The 25,800-nt window shown below is 33.2% G+C and overlaps 2 protein-coding genes and 1 long non-coding RNA gene across 3 annotated transcripts; 1 reads left to right on the top strand and 2 right to left on the bottom strand.

The window, feature by feature from the left end:
* Positions 1 to 1,874: 1,874 nt before the first annotated feature.
* Positions 1,875 to 4,088, bottom strand: LOC134246201 (uncharacterized). Its single transcript, XR_009987589.1, has 3 exons — positions 3,971 to 4,088; positions 2,214 to 2,384; positions 1,875 to 1,961 (listed from the first exon to the last, which is right to left on the bottom strand). It is a non-coding gene; the product is annotated as an uncharacterized LOC134246201 (long non-coding RNA).
* Positions 4,089 to 13,217: 9,129 nt separating this feature from the next.
* Positions 13,218 to 19,847, bottom strand: LOC134246187 (uncharacterized). The gene is made up of 9 exons (XM_062728513.1): positions 19,751 to 19,847; positions 18,280 to 18,434; positions 18,083 to 18,159; positions 17,779 to 17,904; positions 17,126 to 17,203; positions 16,532 to 16,625; positions 15,921 to 15,997; positions 14,650 to 14,720; positions 13,218 to 14,500 (listed from the first exon to the last, which is right to left on the bottom strand). The coding sequence occupies exons 1-9, from the start codon at positions 19,845 to 19,847 to the stop codon at positions 13,218 to 13,220; spliced, it is 2,058 nt and encodes a 685-aa protein (XP_062584497.1).
* Positions 19,848 to 20,123: 276 nt separating this feature from the next.
* Positions 20,124 to 24,247, top strand: LOC134246247 (zinc finger protein-like 1). Its single transcript, XM_062728580.1, has 6 exons — positions 20,124 to 20,264; positions 20,879 to 20,999; positions 21,579 to 21,772; positions 22,050 to 22,404; positions 22,762 to 22,885; positions 23,892 to 24,247. The coding sequence occupies exons 1-6, from the start codon at positions 20,163 to 20,165 to the stop codon at positions 24,082 to 24,084; spliced, it is 1,089 nt and encodes a 362-aa protein (XP_062584564.1). The 5' UTR covers positions 20,124 to 20,162; the 3' UTR covers positions 24,085 to 24,247.
* Positions 24,248 to 25,800: the final 1,553 nt, after the last annotated feature.

The following is a 25,800-nucleotide window of genomic DNA, read 5'->3' as shown; positions in this document are numbered from 1 at the left end:
TCTGATGCGTATTCCTCCACCTATCACATCCGAGGTTTGAATGGAGCGTAGCGGAGTCAGCCGAGGATTGCCGATTGGATTGAAATTGCAGATCGAAATTCTTTTTCAATCCACCTGAACTGTTTTCAAAGCTAAGAGTGAATATATGATCCAAAAATCAACTATTTTCAACTCCCGAATACATTTTGTTTGAAGTTCACATTAATACGAGTTTTAGCTTATAATTTTTATGGACGAAAGATGACAGAAGACAAAGATTATTTTTCAGGAGATATTTGATTCTAAGCTGGGGGGGGGGGGGGGGGTAAAAATTGTCGAGTCAGGTCATGACTTACATGTAATGTTTACATGACAACAGATTTTATTTCTAGGATTATTAGAGTGCATGAGTTTTATACTTATTCTCACTGAAAAATGTTGGAAAACTTTATTTAAATTGTTAAGCCCCCTCCCCCCCTCCCCTAAAACAAACGTATATTTACCAAGCAGAAATAAAATATTTGTCCCTACATATATTTCTTTGAAACACTTGACAGAAAATTCTGATTTATATTAATTATCTTCAAACTAGACGAAAATTGAAATTATACTGTCTTTTGGATCAATCAGTAATGTGCCTTCGAGCGTAGCTGAGGTGGATTGAAAAAGAATTTCAATCTGCAATTTCAATCCGATGTTTTCCAAACGTCCGCGTCGAACTATAGCGTAGCTGAGGTGGATTGAAAATGAATTTCGATCTGCAATTTCAATCCGATGTTTTCCAAAAGTCCGCGTCGAATTGTACCCGCCCATTACGCTTGTCTATCACTGAATGTTTTGATTGTAACAGATAGAAATGACGTAAGCTGTATATTTCCAATTTTGCCAGTTAATGTTCCGCGGTCTTATTTCATTTTGAGACTTGATACCTGCATTTATTTCTCCAACAAAATGATATATTTAAGATATCTTGACTTAAAGTAAGGGATCAATAGATGAATTCAATTAATGCTCCTGTGAATTCAGATTGATTCACATATCTTTCAACTGAAGGTAGAATTAATTTTAAGTAGAATTGTTGTTTACAGAAGTTTAAACTACTTGGTAATTTTCAAGCAACAAGACTGCTAAATTAGTACTTCAATTGAAAGATATTTTTCAATTTTGAATTCAACAAGAGCATTTAATTGAACTGATGCGTGCATAAAATCAATAATTGCTCCTGAGAATTGAAACTCTGTATCCATATGCGTCAAATGATCTCTTTAATTCAGCCTTGATGAGTATACATATTTTTTTCTCTTTAATTCAGCCTTGGTGATATACATATTTTTTTCTCTTTAATTCAGCCTTGATGAGTATACATATTTTTTGTATGTGGACATAATTAAATCACTGGGAGTAATGAATTGATTTGATGCATTCTTCGGTTATTTGGTAAGCATCATGATTTTTAAGAAAATGAATGCTAGTGTTTGTCATACGATTCCTTCACATTCGGATAAACCAATTTTTAGGTTTTTACATGTCACCATGCAAGGCCATGCAAAATTAATTCCTTGGTTCTCAGACTTTTTTTTTTAAATATGATGAGGGAAGGGGACACTATTTTTACTTTTTATTGCCCCCCAAAACATGGTGAGGCTGCTTTTACATTGTACAAAACCTAAAAAAAATAGTGATGGAGGTGATTTGTTTTTTATTTCATTGAGTTAGCAATAAAAAGGGTCAACTGGGCACCCTTGGAAGAGATGGGGGGGGGGACCAAGAAATTAATTTTTATGGCCCAATCACTCAAAGAAATCAAATATGATTTAATTATTGATCTTCAGCTCATCACTTGACCGCTCTGATCTTTTACTCGAAAACATCAGTTTCAAATATAAAAATTAGAAACATCAAGAATATTCTTTATTTTGCGTTAGAAATAATTTATAATTGCTAAAAATTGGACTTGGGCTGCCTGTCTATGTGTGATGTGCCTGAAAAAAATCATGATAATGTATATACACATGTATAGGAATAATCTTAAATTCACATTTCTTAATTTTCTTTTTTAATCTTTAACATTAATTGTGTAATTACAATGATAACTTCAAAACCAAGACTTTTTATTGGACATTTACACGATACATAGGGGAATATAAGAGAAACTTTTAAGGTTTTAGACTTTATATCAGAAGGACATTCAAGTAAATATATTCAGGGACACGTAAAATATCTGTGTTACTTACACAAGAGATCTACACGGATTTTTGTCCGCCCGATTTTCCGCAGGATCCACATGAGCTTGCGGCCTTGGCGTGGTGGTGTTTGCAGGACTTGTTCTTACATTGTAAAGCCCCACATTTGTCGCATTTAAAAGCTACTCCGCCGCTTTTGCATCCTGGACATGCCATTGTACTCTGTATAAAAAAAAAAAACGAGTCTTGAAGAAAATATTTTCTCTTGTGTCTAATAACGGTGAAATACTTGTATTTATTACTATTTAATGTAGATCTCTCGTCATGTTTTGAAAATCAGTCCAGCAGATATGCATGTAAGGTACAAAAATGTCTTTTGGTCGAGCAATGTTAATATACCCCTGCTATTTTTTTTTTATTTCAATGTTTATCTATATTATTTTTAAACATAGTTTAATTGAATTCATCAAAAGGATTTAAAGCGCGGTCTTATACGAGGGTTGATCTAAAAGTAATGTCACACTGTTCCTTTCCTTTTATATATTTTAGAAAAACAACTATAATATATATAAACGAAATATATTTGATTAAATAATCTTTTGTGTTCATACACAGGGGCCTGTAGCATACTGTATTTGATTTTACGTAATCACTATATGTATACAAAAAGAGATTTTTGTATATATATAGTGATTACGTAAAATCAAAAACTGTATGTTACCGGCCCCTGTGTGTTCATATGGAAAACATGAAATCGTATACCATTTTTTTTTGTGGCAAAAATTATTATATTGCAAATACATGTAAATATTTTCATTTCATGCTTAAAAATCGGTATTCAAAGTTAGATTAAATCTAATTCGAATTCTCAAAGATTTGTGATTAAATTTAAACTTTTTGGGGGTGTTAAAAGTAATCGTTTTTAAGACTTCAAAGAACCTTGAATCATATTAGGATGCAAGTCATAGGCGTCGGAATCGTAAGGGGTGGGGTGGGGTGGGGGGCTAGGGGGAGGGGGCCTAGCCACCCCCACCCTACTTTTTTTTCAAAGATAGACATAATATGAGTATTGAAAATTGGGGCTTACCTTTTTTCGTTGTTTTGCCCCCCCCCCCCTTTCAATTAGCCACCGGCCCACTTTCTATTTGCTTCTGTCGCCGACAAGTAATTAACTTTACCCTTTTCAGAAAGATTCATGGAAATTATTTAGATGTTTTTATTGTACCTCATATTTCAATATATATATTGGTAAGAGCTTTTAAACGTCAAAAATTCCGTTTAAAATCTTCAGTTTATGTTCGAGATTCTGTTTCTTTAAGGTATCTTGAATCTGTAAAATGCTTTCAATTATCAATATATTTCTTACGATAATTAACAACAATGAAGGATGTCATTGTCATTTAATATTAAGAATTTTCATGTAAAATCTATTTATCGAAGATTTTTTTTCTCTAAAAAAAAAAATGGGTGAAATCTAGAAATCAGTTCAAAATCATAATTAAAACAGTAATGCAAGTATGTCCAACACCTCTTTTTTTATATTGTTTTATCATTTATAATAATACTCATAGGCACTCCCCAGCTTGATTGTTATTCAAAAAAAAAGATCTAATTTACTTAACATAAATACATAACATAACGTACGTACCTGTAGGTTTTTTTTTTTTTTTAAGTTGGGGGTGTCTATGATATTTTTTTAAAATTACTGCAGGTGTCTAAGCTTCTAGGAAAAGGGAAAAAAAAATACTTTTTCACTCTGGTCTTAAATTAACACAGAAAGGGTGTAATTTGCCAAATATGAAACTTACCTTTGCAAATATTCTTTTAAAGCAAAGTTCTATGTTCTTTTTAATACTTTGTTACATACCTACTAACATTCTCGTCTTTTATACTGAATCCGCGTAAAACTTAGGGACGTGTGCAAAACTAACAGTCTGGTCATTTTAATCCGGATTTCCCGGTGTTACTTCGAATATAGATTACGGAGGGTAGTACGGGAAACGGGAAACAGCGTGCTTTTAGATGTGTAATCATATTAATCATTTATATAATAACCCCCTTCCCCCGCGACAGTGGCTGACTAAAAAAAGGAATATGATGAAGGGTTATTCCCTTTAATTAAATATTCATTTCACACGCCAAAAAATTGATAAAATAGAAATATTTAAAATATCAAAAATCATTGCACCCCCCTTATTATATATATGAGCTTGATATCCTCTGATAAGTTGGACATAAAATCATTTTACAGTAAAAATCCCGGATAACTGAATCGCATCCATACACATGTTATGTGTTCGGTTCATATAAAACAGTTGTCTTAAGGAAAACTTTGTTTTCAATTTATATTTAGAATTAATATTTACAAAATTGTATTGTTTTAATTGTCTTTCACTAATTAACAATTTTCAATTGCCAATGAGTACATTTAGTCATGTACTATTTACTTAATTTAAGATCACAGCATAGGCGTAGGAACGGGGGGGGGGGGGGTCCCCCACACTTTTTTGCAAAGATAGACATTACATAGACATTTAAAATTGGGGTTTTCTTTTTATTTGTTGGTATAGCCCCCCCCCCCTTTCAATGAGCCACCCCACTTTTAATTTGCTTCCGACGCCTATGCACAGTGTCCTCAGATATTCATAAACAAAAAATTGCATTACCAGGGGTTTTTGAAAGATATCAACTGATGAAAATTCTTGGATGATTCAAAGAAAAATATATAAAAAATAATAAACATATATTCTTGGTGTTTCTTTTGTCCAAAATTGTTTTAGAAGTGCACACGCAACGCCATATATATAGATATTAAAATACAGCACACAGTTCCTTCAAAACTCCATTGAAAAAGATAAAAAAAAAAAGTTCAAACTATACGTTGCGTATATCCTTAATCTTAACATTTCATGCACTTCATCGACTACCGTATTTTTCTTGTTTGTAAACATAATATTACGGCTATAGGAACGTGTCCAAAAACTAGTCTTGATCACAGGTCTTTAAACACTGTATCCCGGTGTTTTAAATCGACAGTATATACTCTATAAAAATAAATACCAATTATTTACATTAATTTGAAAAGCATGTGATATTGACCCCTTTGCAAGTGTCAATATTAAAAGTGTAAATATTTTAAATATGTTAAGCTTAAAACAATAGTGACGCAATTTCATTACATGTTTGAAATGTGTTTTTAAACATGCAATATGAAATTTAACAATTAAGAAACAGTGGTAAATGTCAATAACAATTTTCCCACCTATAACCCCCCCCCCCCCTTCCTAAGTTATTTTACGTGTTTCTTTAAAACAAACATACCCAAATTACTATAACAACGCTGCACGCATTGTAAATTCTAAACGGTTTAAATAAAACAATCAATATTTGATTTATCGATTTATAAACAACCTCTTCGTACTATATTGATATTCATGCAGTTTTGAACGAAAGGAAAGGATATCAATAATATTTACATGTTCTTCAAGTTGTGAGAATACAAACCAAGTAACTAGATGTTTTGTTTTCCGAAGCTCGTTGACGACGATCGTAATGTATTTCAAAAATAATTATTTGTTAATACTTTGAAAAAAAAAAGATTGTTGTTTTATCAATAATGCCCCAATTAAAAAAAAATGTTTTGGGGTTGTACGTCTTCTTTGGCGGAAAGGGGGGGGGGGGGTAAAAAAAAAAGATGCGTTGCGGGTCGTTACATTTTAATATATGGGGATCAAAATTGAAATAATGTGAGTTTTCCATAAATGAAAGTTTTATTGATACTATAAGTGCGAGTCCTATTGCCTTTAACTTTGCCTTTTGTTCTTTCTTTCTTTGAAAAATTTTAAAATTTAAAAAAATCAACAAAGAAACGCAAGTTTTAAAATTTATTGTTAATTGAGCCAAACAAAACCGTCCAATATTTTAGAAATAGTACCTCTTTCACTATACAGAATTCATACTTCGAGAAAATAGTGGGATATCTACAAAGATTTCTTAATCTTCATAAAAAGGGCTATACTTGCACTGCCGGATTTAGGGGGGGGGGGGGGGGCAAGCCACCCCCCCTCCTTTGTGTCCAAAAAATACACAGTATCAAATAAATCAATGTTTTTGGTGCGGCTACGGGCCCCTACCCTGACCTCAAACTGGTCGCCCCCCCCCCCCTTTTCAAAATTTCTGGATCCGCCACTGACTTGATCAATTAAGTTTTGAGACAATTTGGATCCGTAAATTTCAAAAACTGATATATACTTAATGGACTTTCACATTTTATTTGTTTTCATTAAATATTACATTGTGGCTATAGAAACGTGAACAAAATCACAGGTCTTTAAATTATGAAGATTTAAAGACAGCTAATATTTATTTACATTGATTTGAAGAGCAAGTCACTACCCGTTCGCACTGATCGGTCAATATTGTTATGAGTTTTATAAAAATATGCTCTAAAAGACAAAACGTGTCCATGAAGAACGAAGTTAAACCGAAGTTAAACAATGGTTAATAGTTGACATTTTTTGCCCAATCGCATCTAAACCCAAAATCTATTTTATTTGATCTTTGACCGACATCGTTTTGACCGACATCGTTTCATGACTTGTTTCTATGGCAGTGGTATAGTTCGGTATAATTTCAGTAATTAAAATATTTTAAAAATAGATATCTATCAAGAATGTCATCACGTCATATACTGATGTTTGTCTTTAAAAGCAATGTCATGCAAAATTCACGTAGGTAAAGCTATAATTACCGAGTGTTCAATTTTAACTTCATTTCACGTTTGTTCAGTTTAAAACATAATTATTTAAAATGTTTTTAAATTTTGTTGTATTTCATTTGCCGAGGACAACCAAATCCTCTGTTTCAAATGCCGTTTGTATAATTTGAAATTTTAGCGAGACGCAAATTTAGCGATTTATCTAAACAATGGTATAAATTTTTAACGAGCGGTAGGATTAGCGATTTTATTATGGTTATTTTTTTTAAAGCAAAATTTATACTAATAATATGCAAGTAATTGTTATAGAGATTCAATTTTAGCAATCTCAGATCCCTCGCTAATAATGCCAAAATTGAATCAAATATAATTTTTTTATTGTATAATACTCCCACATGGGTCAGGTAATACATCATAGAAAACGCCTTCTTATGCATGTTCTTACCTTTTTTTGTTCATGTTGTCAATAGCAAAACTTCTAGGTATTCTTATACTAAACTATATTTAAACTTCACGCTTCTGCGAAGAAAGCGTTGTTTGCAAAACTGAAAATTTACTTCTAATACAAGCAAATTCAAAGAATTGCGGTCCCCCGCTTTCGGTGTCTTTGTGGGTGAGGTATTATTTTATATGACGTATTGTGTGTAATATGAACATCCTATCATATGTCATTTATTTAGAAAGTAACATTGAAGTTGATTTTTTTTTAAGGATGAAAACCCTAATCCTGACCGTTAAAAAGTTATGGCCAAAGTAAAAAGTTTTTTTTAAAAGCAGGTCAACTCCAAGGTCAAGATCAAATGGTCAAAGTTGTTGATATCCAATGAAAGGTTTTCTCACAAGGTTTACATATGTGAAGTTTGAAAGCCCTAGCCCTTACTGTTCAAAAGTTATGGTCAAGGTTAAAGTTTTTTCATAAGTACGTAAATCTTTAAGGTCAAGGTCAAAAGGTCAAAGTTGTTGACATCCAAAGTAAGGACTTGCCACAAAGAATACATATATGAAATATAAAAGTCCAAGTATCTACCGTTCAAAAGTTGTGACCAAAGTTATAGTTCTTTTAAAAAGTAGTTAAAACTCCAATGTCAAGGTCAAAGGGTAAAAGTTGGCAGCATCAATTGAAAGGTCTTCTCAAGGATTACATGTGTGAAGTACAAAAGCCCTAGCCCTCACCGTTCAAAAGTTATGGTCAAGGTTAAAGTTTTTTCATAAGTATGTAAATCTCCAAGGTCAAGGTCAAGGTCAAAACTTCAAGGTTGTTGGTATCGAATGAAATGTCTTGCCACAAGGAATACATAAATTATGTGAAATATAAAAGTCCTAGTATCTACTGATAAAAAGTTGTGACCAAGGCTAAAGTTTTTTAAAAGTAGTTAAAACTCCAGGGTCAAGGTCAAAGGGTAAAAGTTATTGGTATCCAGTGAAGGGTCTTTCCACAAGGATTACATATGTGAAGTATGAAAGCCTTAGTGTATTTCAAAAGTTATGGTCAAGGTTAAAGTTTTTTAGAAGTTAAATCTCCAAGGTCAAGGTCAAAAGGTCAAGGTTGTTGTTATCCAATGAAATACCCTTGCCACAAACAATATATATGTGAAATATGAAAGTCCTAGTACCCACCATTCAAAAGTTATGGCCAAAGTAAAATTTTTGAATTTTTGTGTGAAAGTGGGTCAAACTCCAAGGTCAAGGTCAAAAGGTCAATTTGGCGGTACCCAAACAAAGGTCTTGTCACAAAGAATACACATGTGAAATATGAAAGTCATACCTCCACTAAATCAAAAGTTTTTTTGTGACGGACAGACTGACAGACTGACAGACGGACAGACTGACAGACTGACGGACAGACGAATGAGATTTAATGTCCCCTCGCTTTCGCGAAAGCGGGGGACAATAACCACGACTGTGTACTACGGGGGACTATATTGGGAGATTAAAAAAGGATCAGCAGAGAGTCTTGTTAAAGTATATTGTATTTTGTACTCATTATTTACATTTTTTCTCTGTAGTTTTTTTTTTCTTGATAAAAAGTCATAATGGAGAATGAGAGGTCTCTCTCTCTCTCTCTCTCTCTCTCTCTCTCTCTCTCTCTCTCTCTCTCTCTCAAAGAACTAAACAAAACTATGTACATGTAGATAAATATAAAAAGATTTATGATATGCGCAACCCTTCCCTGGCATTTATCATTTCGATACTTTATAAAAAAAAAGTGAAGTTTCCAGTTTACTTTGGCTATTTCTATATTTTCCATGTATTTAATAAAGCTAGCATTTCATAGCCGCGGCGGACACGTTAGCTATATAAGCCTATATGTATGAAAAAGGATATGGAGATAACGAACAGTATTCAATCTCAAAGTCCATAAAACAATACAAAATAAGAGCAGAGCAAACATGGACCCCCGAAACATCAGAGGTGGGATCAGGTGCCATGGAGGAGTGAGTATCCCCTGCCGACCGGTCACATCAGCCGTGTGCTCCTTGTCATGATCAGGAAATAACGGGAAAAATCCGTCGTCAATTCAGTGTATAAATAATGGCCTAACAATTGGTATGAAAAACGTCAGTCAGCATTTGACTCAATGATAAACTGTATGTGCTGACAAAATCATTGTATCGACCATAGAACTTACGAAATGATGACTTTAAACGAGACTTCTGATATTCTTGTATCGTCAACTTGCTTGTCAATAATTTACTTCGTTTTAGATATTGTTCATACGCAGAGCATGCTCTTGCATATCGAATCAACTGAGATATATATACTCCGCATGCAGGTGATGAAGGTATATTGCTGCATAAATAAGGGAAGTTGACGATAGAAAAGTTAAAGTCATCACGTTTATCATATAGCTTGGTTGTTAGATTACCATTGGTGTCTTTTTCAAGTAAAATATCCAAGTATGAAGTAGAAGTGTCGGACTCTGTCGTATCTTTTATCTCAAGCTCACCAGGATATATCGTGTCAACGTAGGAATGGAAATTATCATTATTAATTGACAATACGTCGTCGATATATCTAAATGTCGAGTTGAAGGCCACAGGAAGTGTTTTCTTCTTTTCGCGCATAAGATTTTGTATAAATTCTGCTTCATATGAATATAAAAATAAGTCTGCTAATAGCGGGGCTCAATTTGTACCCATGGGGATTCCAATAGACTATTGGAATACCTGGTCTCCGAAAACTACATAGATGTTGTCAATCAGAAACTCAAGCATCTTCTTGATGTCAACTTCAGAGTACTTATGTGTGCAATCAGAATCTGTTTTAACAAAATAATTTTGCAAATGACCAATGACAAGGTAAGTAAATTTACGAGTTCCATTTTTATTGAAGAAGCAGCTGTCAATGATATCAAAAAGCCTGGATTTTAATTTGTCGTGTGGAATTGTTATGTATAAAGTTGAAAAGTCGTAAGTTTTTAAGCTGTTGATTTTGTAAAGTCTTACGATTTCGAAGTGTCCAAAAGTTCTTTAGAATTTTTTAGTATCCACATCTGATTCACACAACTTCTTGAATATATAATTGCACAGTACTCTTGAAGTTTTTCCTTCACTACGTACTGTCAATATCTTAGTGAGGAGTAACGAAAGAGGCTTGGTTGAACATTCACTGGAACCTGCAATGTATCTTTGTTTGTAAGGATTATGAAGTTTTGGAATCCAATATATAGGGTAGTTCAAATTCATTTTGGCTCTGTGGAATATTAAAAGTATTCAAAACTGACAGGTGATTTTGAAGAAGTTGTTCCTTAGAAAGGGAAGTATGAGTATAAGTAGGATTACCACTTGCAGAATTAAATCCAAGTTCTTCTAGAATGCAATTTATATAATGAGCCTTACAAACAATGACAATGTTATTACCTGCTTTGTCGACAGGAACCAGTACGTACTGATCGTGTAATCTATCTAACTCCTTTTTCACTTCTGGTTTATTGAACACAGAAGGATATATGGTTTTCATATTGCCCCTCAATCTTTTAATACGGGACTATAACATGGATCTGATACATTTAATCCATTCTGACAAGGTGTCAACGTCTCCTTTTTCATATCTTGCCCATCGTCTGGCGTAATTTTCCACAGAATCCATAATATTTATGAAATTCGGACGCCAGTTGAAAGATCGGGGTTCCCTATATTTAGGACCTTTTAAAATAAGTGATCTAAGGTCCTCATTATGAACTATATTTACGTCACCTGTAATAACGTGTCCAGTAGGACTATAGTTATAGGGCGAAGAGGAATATGAACACGAAGGAGGATTATATTTCAGATATAGTCGGTATCCAGGCCATGTAAAGTGTTTTGGTAATTGAAAAGTTTGGAAGCAATGGTCGATGTATATTTGTAGGAAATGCAAGGTGTAGTCTTTAACTTGAAATATGGTGGAATACAAGACTGGACCCTTTTGTGATTAAGAATATTACTTATATTAACCGCGTCAATTCCTTTGTTGGCATATTGAAGTTTAAGGAAAAGACGGATTGATTTAGCTGCATTTTCTTCCGTGAAGCGTGCGGGTTTAAAGAGCCTATGATATGCAATATCCATAATCACAGATCCGAGTCTATAATCATTTATGGATTTAATTTTTAAAAGATACTGATAAAACAAACACACTTGCATAAACTGAGTACAATAAATTTTAAACAGAGATCGACAGACTACTGGCAAATAATTTGAAGCTACAGAGTCTTCGGTCATCTTGTCAAAATTCAGCATGAACTCCTATGGTCGTTATGATCAACTTGTGTGTAGATAAATACTATGAATAGGTCAAGTCGGAACATCACTCGGCCTTCTCCGTCAAGTCGAGACTTGACGGAAAAGGCCGAGTGATGTTCCGATTGACGAATGGGTCTGACGTTTTCCACAATTTTGGTAGGCCATTTTAATACAATTCAGACTACATATTACTGAGTACTCCGTTTAATTAATCATGGATTCACTCCGGGTGTGACCGGTCGACGGGGAATGCTTTCTACTCCTTTGGCACCTGATTCCACTTCTGGTGTTTACAGAGATTCGTGTTTTTTGCTGTGTTTACGACCCGAGTTCTTCACTGGATGATTAAATGAAAGTGTTTCAATAGGAAATTGGGATGTCGGTGTTTCACAACCACACTGTCAAGAATACTCCCACCCCCTTCAGATTTAGATATTTCCTTTCGTAACAACTTCTACAATAACATTAACATAATGTGTAAAAAATCATAAATTAGTTAAATTTTAGTACAATTGGGATCTTAATGTCAATAATTAATGTGCTTTAAGGATTTCCATACTTTATGTTTGGAATGAAACATTATCATAATGACTAAAGGATTGCGTTTAAAATCTGTCTTCTCCGGGATCTTTAAATTCTATATATGTATTTAGAAAATTAATATACCCGTGGCCAGAACTAGTTTTTGGACAAGTTCTAATTGCAAGAACATAAAAGAAATTACTAGTATGACATTTAATCAGATCTTATTTAAACTAATTTGAAATTTTAAAATCGGTCAATTGAAAACCATTACAATTCAGTGTTTTAATAAAAAGCAATTTTTTAAACTATCAGTGGAGTATCAGTTTGCAAGAGTACATGTATGTGAATTACAATTCAAAAAATACCTGTATGTGTTTATCTGTGTCTATGGAACATTTTATTCAGAACTTTAGGCTGTCCAAAGTCAATTCTATGTTTAAAGTTATCCGCACGCGTAGGTTTCGGAGAAATTGGCACTTTGAAAAAAAAAAACAAAACAAAACAAAAACAAATCAATATTTTTTTTAATGTTTCTGTTCTGATTTGCTTTTACATTAAGCACCTAAAAACTACATTCCAAAGAGATTTACTTTTACTTTAGGAAATGTTAATTGAAAGGTTGGTTGCCCCCCCCCCCCCCCCCCCCACACACACACACTGTATTTTACAGGGAATTGATATCCGGCAAATGTAGTACTGAATGCTTCAAAATGGGTACTGAAAGAAGTTGAAACTGAAAAAAAGATGGCCTTACCCTGTATTTTCAGAAATTTCTATTTTCAGTAACCATGGCAACACTGTTCATCAAAATCAAAAACTGATGCATAGAATTATGTATCTTAGTGTAGTCTACCTGCATGTCAAGTTATATTTAAATCCGACCAACACTGTAGGAGGAGTAGCATTTCAAAAAATTGTTTACAGACAGACAGAGGGATGGATGCTGAATGCATTACTATCTCTGACCAGTAGAACTAAAAAAGAAATAAAGCACTTAAGAAATAATTTTATAAGACCAGTAATATATTTTTTAATGATCAAAGTACCCACAAGGAATAAATCTTCAATTATAAGCTAAAATCTGTTCATTTATAAAGAAATTAATTGAGAATCAATTGCTTTTATACTCTCCTCTTCTGTTAGTTCTCTGTTCAAAAACTTCCACTTGACAATTTTCAAGTTTTTGAGAAATTTTCTTCTTTTAGCAGGATTGCTAAGATCATAGTCTAATCCTTGAAGTGTTACCATAGAAGAAACCTCAACACTTTTCTGCCATTGCTTTGCCAGTTTCAAAAATCCATTTCTATTTCCCTTTGAGGTTTTAGAATTATTTTGTCTTTGTCCCTTTTCTTCTTCATCTACCTTCTTTTTTTTGTTCTTTCCATCACTCTCTCCCAATTCCTCATGATCGAAATCTTTTTTTCTTTTCTTTCCTGATTTTTGAGCTACGTCTCCATCCACTAATGTTGAAGGCAGGTTGGTAATTTTCCGCTGCTCTTTCACTTTCCTTTTGACTTCCTCTTGCTCCTGACAAACCATTCTTACCTGATCGAGATCTGAAGAAAATTGCATCACAAGTTTCCGAGCACTCTTTAATTTCTTGTTTTGTCTGAGAGGATGCACATTCTTATCGGATTCATGTTTCAATTTCTTTAACGTCTTTACGTAAGTCCGGACCAGGTTCTTTTCCTCTTTATGCACAAGAGGCAGATCATTTAGTGTTGTAATTAGTTCCTCAAATGAGCATTTCTTCACAGCTTTACTATCGATAAAGACTTGAGGCATACTTCCCCCTTTAGCTTCATAGTGACTCAACATTTGTCTAGGTCCTGTGATTTCTGGCCTACCACTAACAGCACTAGATATACAGAGTCCCTGATCATTCTTGACCTTGGAAACCTTCCTTTTCTTTAGTACATTCGCAGATGGACCAGGGTCTGTATAATTGCATTCATTTAGATATTGAGGGTCTACATTTTGCTGTCGAATGTTCTCAAATACTGGTTCCCCTTCATCTCTCCTTGAATTTGGTAGAGGTGTTTCAGTTTCATCTCTACTCATATGCTGAACTCTAGAAACTGGTTCCCCTTCATCCTCACTTAAATTTTGTTGAACTCTAGAAACTGGTTCCCCTTCATCCTCACTAGAACTTTGCTGAACTCTAGAAACTGGTTCCCCTTCATTCTCGCCAATTTCTGATTGCTGCATGTTTGAAACACAATCATTGCCACCTTTCTTCATGTCTTTGTGTAAACTCACAACTTTACTTCTGTCCCCTGCTGACAGTGTTTTCGAAGATTCATCATTTGTGTCTGAAAGCCAGTTATTATCTTCATCGCACGATTCGCCTTCTCCATCTTCCTCGACGATATCTACAAATCAGGTAAAAATAATACGTATAGTTCTCATCTCTGTAAAGATAAACAACCTATACATTTAATATATATATATTTAAGTGCATTTCTCAGTATTTTAGCCAAAATTTAAATGACAGTTATTTTTCGGAGTAAAGAGATCATACCTCTCTGAAAGGTAAAGTACTTCATCTTCTTTGGTTCAAAACTTTCCATAAACTTCTCCTGATAAGTATTACTGCAATAAAAAAAGAAATGAATAAGTGATTTCATTCACTTTTCTTAGAGACATAGCCAACATAGTTTGAACTTTATTGTATTTTTCCTGAAGTTGAAGAGTTCCAATACTTGAAGGAACTGTTTGCTACATTTTTTTGTCTATATATGGTGTTGTACACTTCTTTTGAAAAAAGTTTGGATAAACAAAACATCTAGAATATATGCTTAGTAATTACTGTAAATTTTTCTTTGAATTTTACAAGAATTTTTATCATCTGATATCTTTTCTAATACCCTGGTAATGCATGCTGATTTTTTTGTCTATGGATATCTGATGGCGATATAATCTTAAATTAAGAATATCTTGAAAAATAATAAACAAATAAGGTATGTTCCATATGTCCTTAAAGTATTATTTCTTATCTATGCAGTAATTTTTATCACTCTTTTTAGAATACACCATAAAGGATAAATACTGTAGCATGATTCTTAAATCTTACAGTATCCCAAAATAATTTAACCTTAAAAATTCAGTTCTTCTGTTTTAGAATGTTTTGTAATATCTTCTGTTTTAGAACTTTTTGTAATATCTTATATATAAAATATATAAAAATACCAAATCAAAAGTAGCTGTCTAGGTTTATAGCATTCAAATACTACTGTAAATCACTTTTTATTTGTGAGAACTTTATTTTCGCGTTATTACGCGAGACAGTGTGCTCGCAAAAATTTTATTCTAGCGTATAATAGTATTCCTTAATATTATATAGAGCAATAACCACAATTTGTGAAAATTTTGTCTCACTAATCAAGAGTCAATGACTATCTCGCGAAAATAAGGTGTCGCGAAAATTTAGTGATCTACAGTACGCAGAAAATATACTCTTATTTTGTTTGAACAAATTATGACAACTGAATCTCGACTTGTATCTGATTTACCAGTAAAACCAAATAGGAGACAAAACAGGACAAGAGGAAAGATGTCAATGTAACAACAATCTGGGTTTTCTTCTTGTGAACAGTTGTGTTAGAATTCATAAGATAATGGTCAATTCTCTATGAGATAGAGCAAGGTATCTTCTAAAGAGACCATTTCAGTGTTGAACCATGTGATGTCTAAACATAGTGTTTTTGCAAACTTATTCCCACATCCCTACCATCCATTCTCTTTCCAAAATGTTTGGTGGGGGGATGCATGTTCAGTAGACTTTACACTAACCTTTGATACATGTCTAATGGTTCTGACTCATCATCTGGTTCTGCAATTGTGCAGGGTAAAACTGCACCATCTGGTAACTGCAATCAAGAATGAAGATAAAGTTCTGTTCAAGATGAACCCAATCCATCACTACACTCCCTTTCTTGTTAAAATGAAGAGTAAATGTAAACCTGGAGCTTGTATTGCACAAATATCAGAATTTATACATGCATTTCGTAGTTTGTACATTTTGGCAATATACACTCAATTTGCCCTTAATCAATATTTGACTCCAAATATATTACTTTGGCATTTTGTAAATATATGAATCAGTATACAGTAAAACTTGGATATAACAAAGTTACTGGCACCAGCAAAATAACTTCTCTATATCCGTAATTCGTTATATCTGTATATAAGGAATTTGTTTAATTTATATAGCTAAGGATCTAAAATAACCGCTATATCTGTGAACTCGCAATATCTGTGTTCATACTAAACGAGTTTAACTGTAATACACATTTGTATAAAGCACCTTCTTTATTGTGCCAAGAGGTCCTGCATCTGTTTTAAAATTGGAATACCCTCACAGTACATTTCTTTCATGTGAGTAAAATACATGTAATACTAACCCAAGGGTGAACTGTAGGAGCAAAGATGCCCAGAGATGGATAAAGTTCTCCATACCACCTTGTACAGTTGAGGAGACAGGTTTTTGCAAGAACCCTATAATAAAAAATAAACTGTACAATTTGCCTGCAAGGTAAGATTTAGATATAAATATGGCCAATATAACTTTGAATTCTAAAATATTATATTATACATGTAATACCCCTACTTATTGGGGCACTGAATATATATATATATTTTAAAATACATTTTAGCAACATTATCAACACATAAGTACAAAACAAGTTAAGGAGGACCATTATCTTGCCTTTTTCCAAACAGATAGTCATAACACTTTAATTTGTCTGCATATCAAAAATCATCAAGGGAGATAACTTCCCTATAAAAATGTTCTTTAAAAGTGCTTCAAAGATATACATGTAAAATGTATATATATTAAAATGAATGGAATTATTATTTTTATAATCAATGTAATCAATTCTACATGTACATGTAATTAAAATAGGAATATTTAAAAATTAATATCAGTGCAAAATACCCATGATTCTACAAGCTATAATCAACAGACAGCCTAAAGGACTTCCCTACAAACCTACCATAACCTGCTAATCAGAGCCATTAATGTCAGATTCTGTGGTACCAAAGTTCCAATGGACAACTGTTGCTTCAAATGACTTCATTTTGTCAAGGGGCTTAATTATTTAGCACAGAAAGCAATGAATAGGTACACTGTAAATAGATACTGTAGAAGTACTTTTTTCCCCATGGTATTAATTTACGCAATGTACGCGGTCACAAATTTTCCGCAGAAATTTGTCCAAGCATACTTAATGTAAATGTAAGGCATACAGAGACAATCTGAGAAAATTTACTACCCACGGATTAAATCGAAATTGAGATTCCGCTGAATTTTGACCCCGTGGAAAAATAGTACGTCTACAGTAACTGAATATATGTAATGGAATCTAATCTTGCTAGCTATGCACAAATACAGTAACTACATTAGGCCTTCAGGCTTCTTTTGTAATATTAAGAAATAAGTTCCGGTACTATTTCTACAAGTATCTCTCCATCTCAAAAAAGGTAATGTGTTACTGCAAAGTTTTTTTTTCAATCTAAGTGGTAAATACATCAAAGAATATGTTTAATTCTCACTCCATGTTTTTTTCATTGTAAATTGCGGGTAGTCAGTGGCATTTACTCAATGTACTGCATTTTAATTTTTTCCTCTATCACACTGAAAGGATACATATATGCTGTGAAGCAGTATTTGGTTGTCTGTTTGTAAAGTTGTTTGGCTCCCATCAGTTTGACTAGCAGGTGCTCCATCATTTGTCGAGAAGGAAGATAAACACTTCTGGCCATCAAATTGCTCCTGATAATGGAAAAGGAAAATAAAAAATTTAAAAAGTATTCCTCTTTTATAAAAAAGAAATTGTTGGCACCTAATACTGCATAGAGTAACTGTATTATCTATAAAAACTGATTTTCAGGCATAGCTTTGCCAAACATCGAATTAGTTTACCATTCTTTAAAAGATATTGCTCACTTACTGCTGTAGAATGTGCAATAAATTGTCCACAATCTTTTCCACTTTCATTTCAGCAAATTTTGCCAAACATACTTTTATCTACACAAGAAAAAAAGGAATGTGTGAATTTCATGAAAATCTAAACAAATGCAACAAAAATTAATTAAAAGACAGCAAGAGGTCAATTGTAAGAATGGTGAACATAATATTAGAACATACCCTTTTTAGAAACTGAAGAGTTTTTTCACTCCGCAACTGGGCATTCAGTTTGTAGATGATACGACACAGAGCAAATTCCTCTGTGGAAAGGACTATCTGTTTCTCTTTAGCCATTTGCATCTCTTTCAGAGCCATTAAAACCATTTTCACTTTACCTGTATTTATAATATGAAATGAAGTTTTATTGTTCTTTGTTGGTGATTACTCATTTTATACAAACACTTAAAGCCATATATGGCATATGTATAATGAAAATCATTACACTAAAATTATAAGAACTTATTATTTGTATCATTACTTTATATAAAGATAGAACTTTTCCATAAATTACAAAATCTAAGTCAATTGCTTTATAAAGATACCACAATTTAATTGGGATTCTCGGAATTTTCTCTGACTCGGAAGAAAATACAAAAGATTTAAATAACACATTACAGAGAAGATAAAATCGTATTATTAGATGAAACAAGGTGTTCTCCGTGTTCAGAATTGTATGAAAAGTCTAATTTAAATGTATTAACTATATTTCTTACTTAATTGTGTATTTTTCAAAAATAAATTTTTTTGATCAGTTATGCCATATATGGCTTTAAACATACACTTTAATTTGAAATGCCATTTTAAGAATTATGATTCATATACATACAAAACATGGTATATGCACATGTACAGTGTTAAAGTGTTGAAATCATACTCTTAAAGGGAATTTAAGAGTAAAAATTTGCCTTGAGACACAGCTTTAATTGTCATTTTTTTCTATTATACTTTAGATTAATATATATGTATAAGCATTGAATTCATATTTTGGGATGTCTTCGGTCCTATAACTCACCTGGCCGTGCCGCCAAATTGAATACCGCGCGTTAGCGCTGTATGATAATTTGTCGGCACGGCCAGGTGTGTTATACATGTAGGACAGAAGACATCCCAAAATATGAATTCAATGCTTATATTTACATTCTTTAATTTTTCCTCTTCATAATTGTTTATTTTGGTTATCTTTAATATGAATTTATCGCCCTTCAAAACTAGTGTGCTTTATAAGAGCCGTTAATTGTGAAATTGGTGACGTCGTTAAGTTAAATCACGCAAACGAACATTGCGAGGAAAAAAAGTGACAGGTTAATTTTAAATCCAAATTTGTTGTATTTTTACTTGAATTCAACGGGGTAAGTTTTTTTTATCAAATTGTATCAAACAATGTACATTTTGGTGCCCATAAAGTATTGAAAATGCATATAGTCCTACTCGGCTACTGTGTATTCTAACGCGTGGTAACAAGGTTTCGCGTGTGTTATAGAGATTTGAACGTCATGGATTTCTAATGGATTTCATAAAGAAAATCACACTGAATGTAAATATATGCAGATGCAACGCTGATAAATGCCATGAAACAAGTTGCTTAAAATTTCTCAATGTGTGATTTGTCAAATACTGTAAACATTAAAATCAGCAAGTACATAAAGATTACCTTTCTCTGTCAGAGGGTTGCAGAGAGATATTACTGGCGGGGGTCTCAAAGAACGATTATTCCAGACTGTTTGTAGTAGTGTATCTGAACCAGCCATTTTCCCTTGTCTACCACGTGGTGAAAGATTCTGGATCAAATAAACGCTTTGAATTGGATAAACATACAAATTCAGAAGTTAAAGACAGTGTCGAAAGTGATATATTATCATAAGAATGAAACATTCTTAGATTTAAATATTTGACAAAATAAATTATATTTATTATATACTGAATTTATTTAATTTTATTTAAAAAAAAAATTAAAACGCGGATTTTCATCCGGCTATACTTCGAGTACTAGTTTGTCCTCCACGTTCAAACTTCCGGTGAAAATAAAAAAATTCTCAAATCGTAGTTGCTATCGTTTTAGAAGGATGGGGCTCTGTAAATGTCCCAAAAAGAAAGTTACGAATCTCTTCTGCTTCGAACATAGAGTAAATGTTTGTGAGAACTGTTTGGTGGCAAACCATGCAAAGGTATGCTTTCCAAAACGGGCAAAAGCGACTTGATAAGTTGTTTCATAGAAATATAGTCCAATCCACACTTTTCAAAAGTTATGTCCCTTGGTTGCCATCTTAGGACATAAACCCATGCAATCCACACAGTAGCCTTTGTAGTATTCAGGTTTGCAACTTCGTCTTTAAAAAAAGCTCTGTCTTTTGTGTACTGATTGCCCCAAAATGGGGCTACTCACACATTGAAAGAAATAAAATTAAACACAATGAATTTATCACATCACGCCAAAATATTTGGTAGCATAAAGAGGAGAAATGACGTTTCTTTCCCTTTTGACCTTTTGGTTGACCCCGCAAAGGGAAACAACTTTTGCAAAGTGTGGATTGGACTATTGTTGCATATTTATAAAACATTTATGTGCAGAGCTCGAGCACTGTAATACTGTATATTAAATGTTTTTGGCTACTAAATGTTGTACATCTGAAAAGTTTCAATTAAATAAGGACTTTGACATGTTTCAGGATTTTTGTTTAGACAAAAATCAGTCATTTTTTCTTATTAATAAGAATTTACCCGTGAAGTTGCACATAAATGCTATTATTGCAAATAACTTTCTGATTTTTGTCTTTTTCAGTGTGTGATCAAGTCTTATCTGCAGTGGTTACAAGACAGTGATTACAACCCAAATTGTAGCTTGTGTCACCAATTACTAAACGATGAACAGTATGGAGATTGTGTTAGATTGACTTGTTATGGTTAGTCCATCTTTATTATGTACCTTCAATTAAGCACTGAATTCCTATTTTTTGAATATTATCAGCTGTATTAAAGACACTATCAGTAATTGTCCCTGGTCATGCCAAAAAAAAAAAAAATGAATAAGTGCATAAGCATTGTTGGAAGATTATTTTTTGGCATGGACAGGGTGTTACACTAGCAACAACATCTAAAAGCAAGAAATCAATACTTATATATACACTCTTTAATTTTCCTATTCATAAATGTTAATTAAGAAATAAGATATCATTTTTAGAGTTTAATTGGAGTATGACATGAAGTCGGTTATGTGATCAAATTTTATAAAGGGCGTTATTTTCATTTATCTCCATCAAAAATTTAATGCAATTCAAAACTGAAAAAGGTTAATAGACATATTTTAAGAGCCACTCTGGTGTGAAAAGTTCAATAATACAATTGATTATTGCAAGGGGAAAAAAATGACATAAACAATTTACAAGGGTAGTTGTTCCACATTCATCTAGGAACATAGTCTTTATATGAATTCAATTGTTCTTCTCTTGGGAGATATTTATTTATTTTTTATTGTTTTTCAGATATTTTTCACTGGCCCTGTCTGAACCAATATGCCCAGCAATTCCCTGCCAATACAGCACCTGCTGGCTATACATGTCCCACCTGCAGTGCTGGAATCTTTCCTCCATCCAACATGGTGTCACCGGTGGCAGACAAACTAAAAACACTCCTCTCCACAGTGAACTGGGCCAGGGCAGGCCTGGGATTACCACTGGTACATCTAACGTCTTTATGTTTTGAAAGTTGCATTCCATTATTGGTATTACCATGATATTTTTTAATGTCCAGATTTGTGTAAATTTGACAAAGCTTCATAAGAGTGTCACTGTGCCTTATCCAATGAGAGATTTCAAAATTCAGTAGCCAAGTTTGTAGTTAATCATGTATAACCTGGGAAAAATCCTTATTTCAAGTCCCACTTGTTTTGCATGGTTTCAATATAGCAAATTTTTTTGATTCATTGATTTCACTTTATTCACTACATTTTGTAGATAGATGAACCCCAAGAGCTAGTCCTCCCTCCCCCACAGGAGACCCCTCCACTGACTCAGAGTACCCCACTAAAGTCCGAGGCCACATTACCCACACAGAACACTCTACAGAAATCTGGCAGCGTTCCAAGTCATGTGACCACTCCTTACTCCACAGGATTTTCGAGCACACCAGCTGCTTCTCCTTACCCCTTAGGGGCCTCACCAAACCCCCAGATGGGGAACTCTTACTCCCCCGTGTCACCTCCCAACTACAACAACAGACCAAGTGCGCACGTTCCCCCTAATCAGCACAGTGTGATCAGCGTGGACGAGGGGACCTCAGCCAGGGGCCAGGATAAACTCTCATTTGGAGGTATGGACAGGGCTCAATTCATTGGGCTTCGGTTGTCTTGAATTATGTACCTGTAAAATGAAAAAAAAAGGATAAATTTTCATTTTTCATCAGGAAGATTCCATAATACCAAGAAAACTGATGGTGAGATTCATTGAGTTAATATTTGCACAAAATCTTACTGTCCCATTCTAATTCAATATGTATTAACAGCTCCTCAAAAAATATCACTAACATATAGAGAAATCACACATATCCCAAGGTTCCTTCACCTTATTTTTTCTCCCTAAAGTTAAACACTTGCATTCTCAGTTTTTTTCACAGTGATAAATACAGATCAGCTAGTACATTTGTTGTGCATTTTTATTTATTTTACAGATCCCAGAAAGTTATTTGATTCCACAAAAGAAGACACAAATTCCATATTTAATACATCACAGGACCATGATGAAAATAAATATAGAAGAAGATCTGCTATGGAGTGGCTCACCAAATGGCTGAAGTAAGCTCTGTTTGATTAAAGCAACAGCTGTCAGGTGTGGTACCAATCTGATTAAAATCAAATCTTTGTTACGCTCCGAAATTCTGATAGTCTCTTTATAGAGCAACCATCAGAATTTGTGAGTGTTACAAAGATCTCATGTTAATCAGATTGGATGTGGTATTAGACACTGCTAAAATCAGGCTCTCTATGCTGAAAAATATTGCCTTGCTCAAATTTAAGTATTTTTATGCCCCGCCATGAATATGGCAGGGGCATATAGTGTTTGTCATGTCCGTCTTCCGTCCTTCCGTCTTTCCGTCCTTCCATCTTTCCATCCTTCTGTCCTTCCATCACACTTTGCATTTAGCTCAGTTCAAAGCTCAGTTTCAAAGAAACTATCCAAGATATTTCCATCAAACTTCATAGGATGATAGATATTGATGAGAGCTATGCAACTGTATGAACATTTTTTGACCTTGACCTTTCCTTTGACCTTGACTTCATTTTTCTTAAATGACTGTTTAGTTCAGTTTTAAATATACCATTTAAGATAGTGTTTATCAAACTTCATATATGCTGATACATACTGATGAGAGCTATTCAACTGCATGAACATTTTTGACCTTGATCTTCCCTTTGACCTTTGACCTCACTTTTCTTAAATGAGTGTCAAACTTGATATGCTGATACATACTGATGTAAGCAATTCAACTGCATCTATTCAAGATATTCTGAAATTTCATACACAGATTCAAATTTTCATGTTGCATTACTGATATAACCTCGGCAGGGCATTCATGTCCTATGGACATATTTTTAGTTACAATTTAAGTACTGCAAAAGTACATTTTTTTTCATGGAATCACAATTTGTGTTCAATTTAGGAATGAAAAATTACCTTTCTGTAATAAATTGCAACTTTATGTCATATATGTATTTTTTTTTCCAGAAAAATATTTAAACTATAGAGTACATTTCCTCTCATTCTGGACTTTTTCCAATTTTTTTTTTCTCTTCATTTTAGGTCCCGAGAGAGTAAACATGGGAAGAAAGATCCCCTGACTTTAAGGAAGCGTTTTCTGATGGTTTTATTAATTGGGGTGATAGGATTTTTGACAAGTATTGTGATATTCTCAAAACTAGGTCGAAGTGACGTTGACGATGACCCGTTTGCAGGAAATCCTCAAGTGAGAGTGATAGATAACATTCTTGAATAATATGTCTGACACTAAAAATGTTTATCTGTTTTAACTTTTTAATAGAAGTCAACAAATACATGTAATTTGTATACACATTGTTATCTGAAGTGAAAATTATTGGTTATTTTTATTAAGACTTGGTGAATTATTTTTTAAATGAGTTGTATTTAACAGATTTATCATGATTTTTTTTCTTTTTTATCCTGAAATTTGATAAAGTTCTATTTTGGATCATTTTTTGGCTCATATTTTAATACGTGTAGCATAAAAACAATAAATATTTTTCTCTCAGACAATTTTACCAACGTTAAGATTTGGTATTGATACTGAACTTAAGTCTTTAAAAAAAAAAGCTCCACATGATATCATATATTGGTACTCTTTTGTGATTTGGATATGAAGTATTTTGATATACAAGTTGGTAGAGGTATATATTTTAACTTAATTCAAACCATGCATTTAATAAAATTGGCAGATAATGAAATGCTTTTGTGCCATGATAGTCATGATAATCATTATGTGGTTTATATGTATGAGGTACTGCATATGAATTTTACTCATTTTATAGGCACATCTTTGTACACATACATATTTGATCAGAATTTTGAACTCTGTATGAATACCAATGTATTGAGTCAGCATTCTCCACAAAGTTTTAAAGTTAAGTCACAAGTTGATAACTGAAACTTGTAATAGAAAACCTAAAATCTTTTAATGGTCTTGCCAGGTTCCTTATATTTAGATCCATGAATTGTTCTAAAACTACCGGGTATTTAACATGTATCTTAAGAAAAAAAAAAAACCACTTTCAGACTATGTACTACATGTATACAATTGTATTTTAATACCAATGGATATAAAGTGTGTAAGTCTGTGACACTTTTATTTGCAACAGACCAAAAAAAGCTTTCAAGAGTCAAAGTTGGCTACTTGTTTAGTGCTATGTGATCGAAGTGAATAAAATGAATTGTTTGATGTGAAATTTCACTCAAAATTTTTAAACTGTGTCGCATAGATCCATCATTCTTGATATGCATTAGTGCAATTTCTATTTATTCTCATGACATTTGTAATATATTGCTTTAACATAAAAGAGGATAATATATGTAAATTGGTGTATGTACAAAATGCAGATTTATTTGTTGAAAATATTTATCTTAATTAAAGTACTGTAAATACATTTTTATTGTATTTACAAAATATGTACAGTTTCCATGTTGTTACTTGTGTACGAGTCATACTATTTTTGTTCATTGCATAATTAGGATTAAATAAATCAAGATTTTTTTATCTATATGTGCTATTTTCATGCCCCCCTTCGGGCATATTGCTTTGCTGCTCTATGTTGGTCGGTCTATCGGTCCACTTGCTTTCCGTTAATTTTCTTTACAACCTTTGCATTTATACTGAAATGAACTTTGGTATACAGATACATGTATATCAGATAAAAATCTAGGCCAAGTTCTGTTTTTGGTATGATCGCGCCATTTTTGACAGGGTCATGCCCATTTGGACTTTAAAAAATTCCAATTTGGGGGGAGGGGGGCATAAGTGTTTTACAAACATCTCTTGTTTTTGGTGAACACGTTTGTCAGTCTCTACATTTAAAAATGTTTTTTTTTTTCAGTTTATAAAAGTACAATGTCAGATTAGCATTTGTAAGTCAATCAGTGTTCAATGCAGAATTTTATGTGGTCAAGAAAAAAAGATTTACCTTCCTTGCCAATGCAGACG

The sequence above is a fragment of the Saccostrea cucullata genome, unplaced genomic scaffold, assembly GCF_032062105.1.
Source record: "Saccostrea cucullata isolate Sc308-1 unplaced genomic scaffold, CSIRO_AGI_Scuc_v1 ctg205, whole genome shotgun sequence".
Lineage (NCBI taxonomy): Eukaryota > Metazoa > Mollusca > Bivalvia > Ostreida > Ostreidae > Saccostrea > Saccostrea cuccullata.
Note: the sequence above shows the minus strand (reverse complement) of the source record. Positions and strands in the feature narration are given on the sequence as shown.

Bases quoted from the DNA above. Each gene is read 5' to 3' on its own strand.
- LOC134246187 (XM_062728513.1), bottom strand. From the start codon at position 19,847: ATGGCTGGTTCAGATACACTACTACAAACAGTCTGGAATAATCGTTCT. The intron at 15,998-16,531 runs GTTAGTATTACA...TCTTGATTGCAG, and splicing joins CTCCTACAGTTCACCCTTGG to TTACCAGATGGTGCAGTTTT. The intron at 14,501-14,649 runs GTATGATCTCTT...CCTGATTTGTAG, and splicing joins GTACTTTACCTTTCAGAGAG to ATATCGTCGAGGAAGATGGA.
- LOC134246247 (XM_062728580.1), top strand. From the start codon at position 20,163: ATGGGGCTCTGTAAATGTCCCAAAAAGAAAGTTACGAATCTCTTCTGC. The intron at 21,000-21,578 runs GTTAGTCCATCT...ATTGTTTTTCAG, and splicing joins TGTTAGATTGACTTGTTATG to ATATTTTTCACTGGCCCTGT. The intron at 22,886-23,891 runs GTAAGCTCTGTT...TCTTCATTTTAG, and splicing joins TGGCTCACCAAATGGCTGAA to GTCCCGAGAGAGTAAACATG.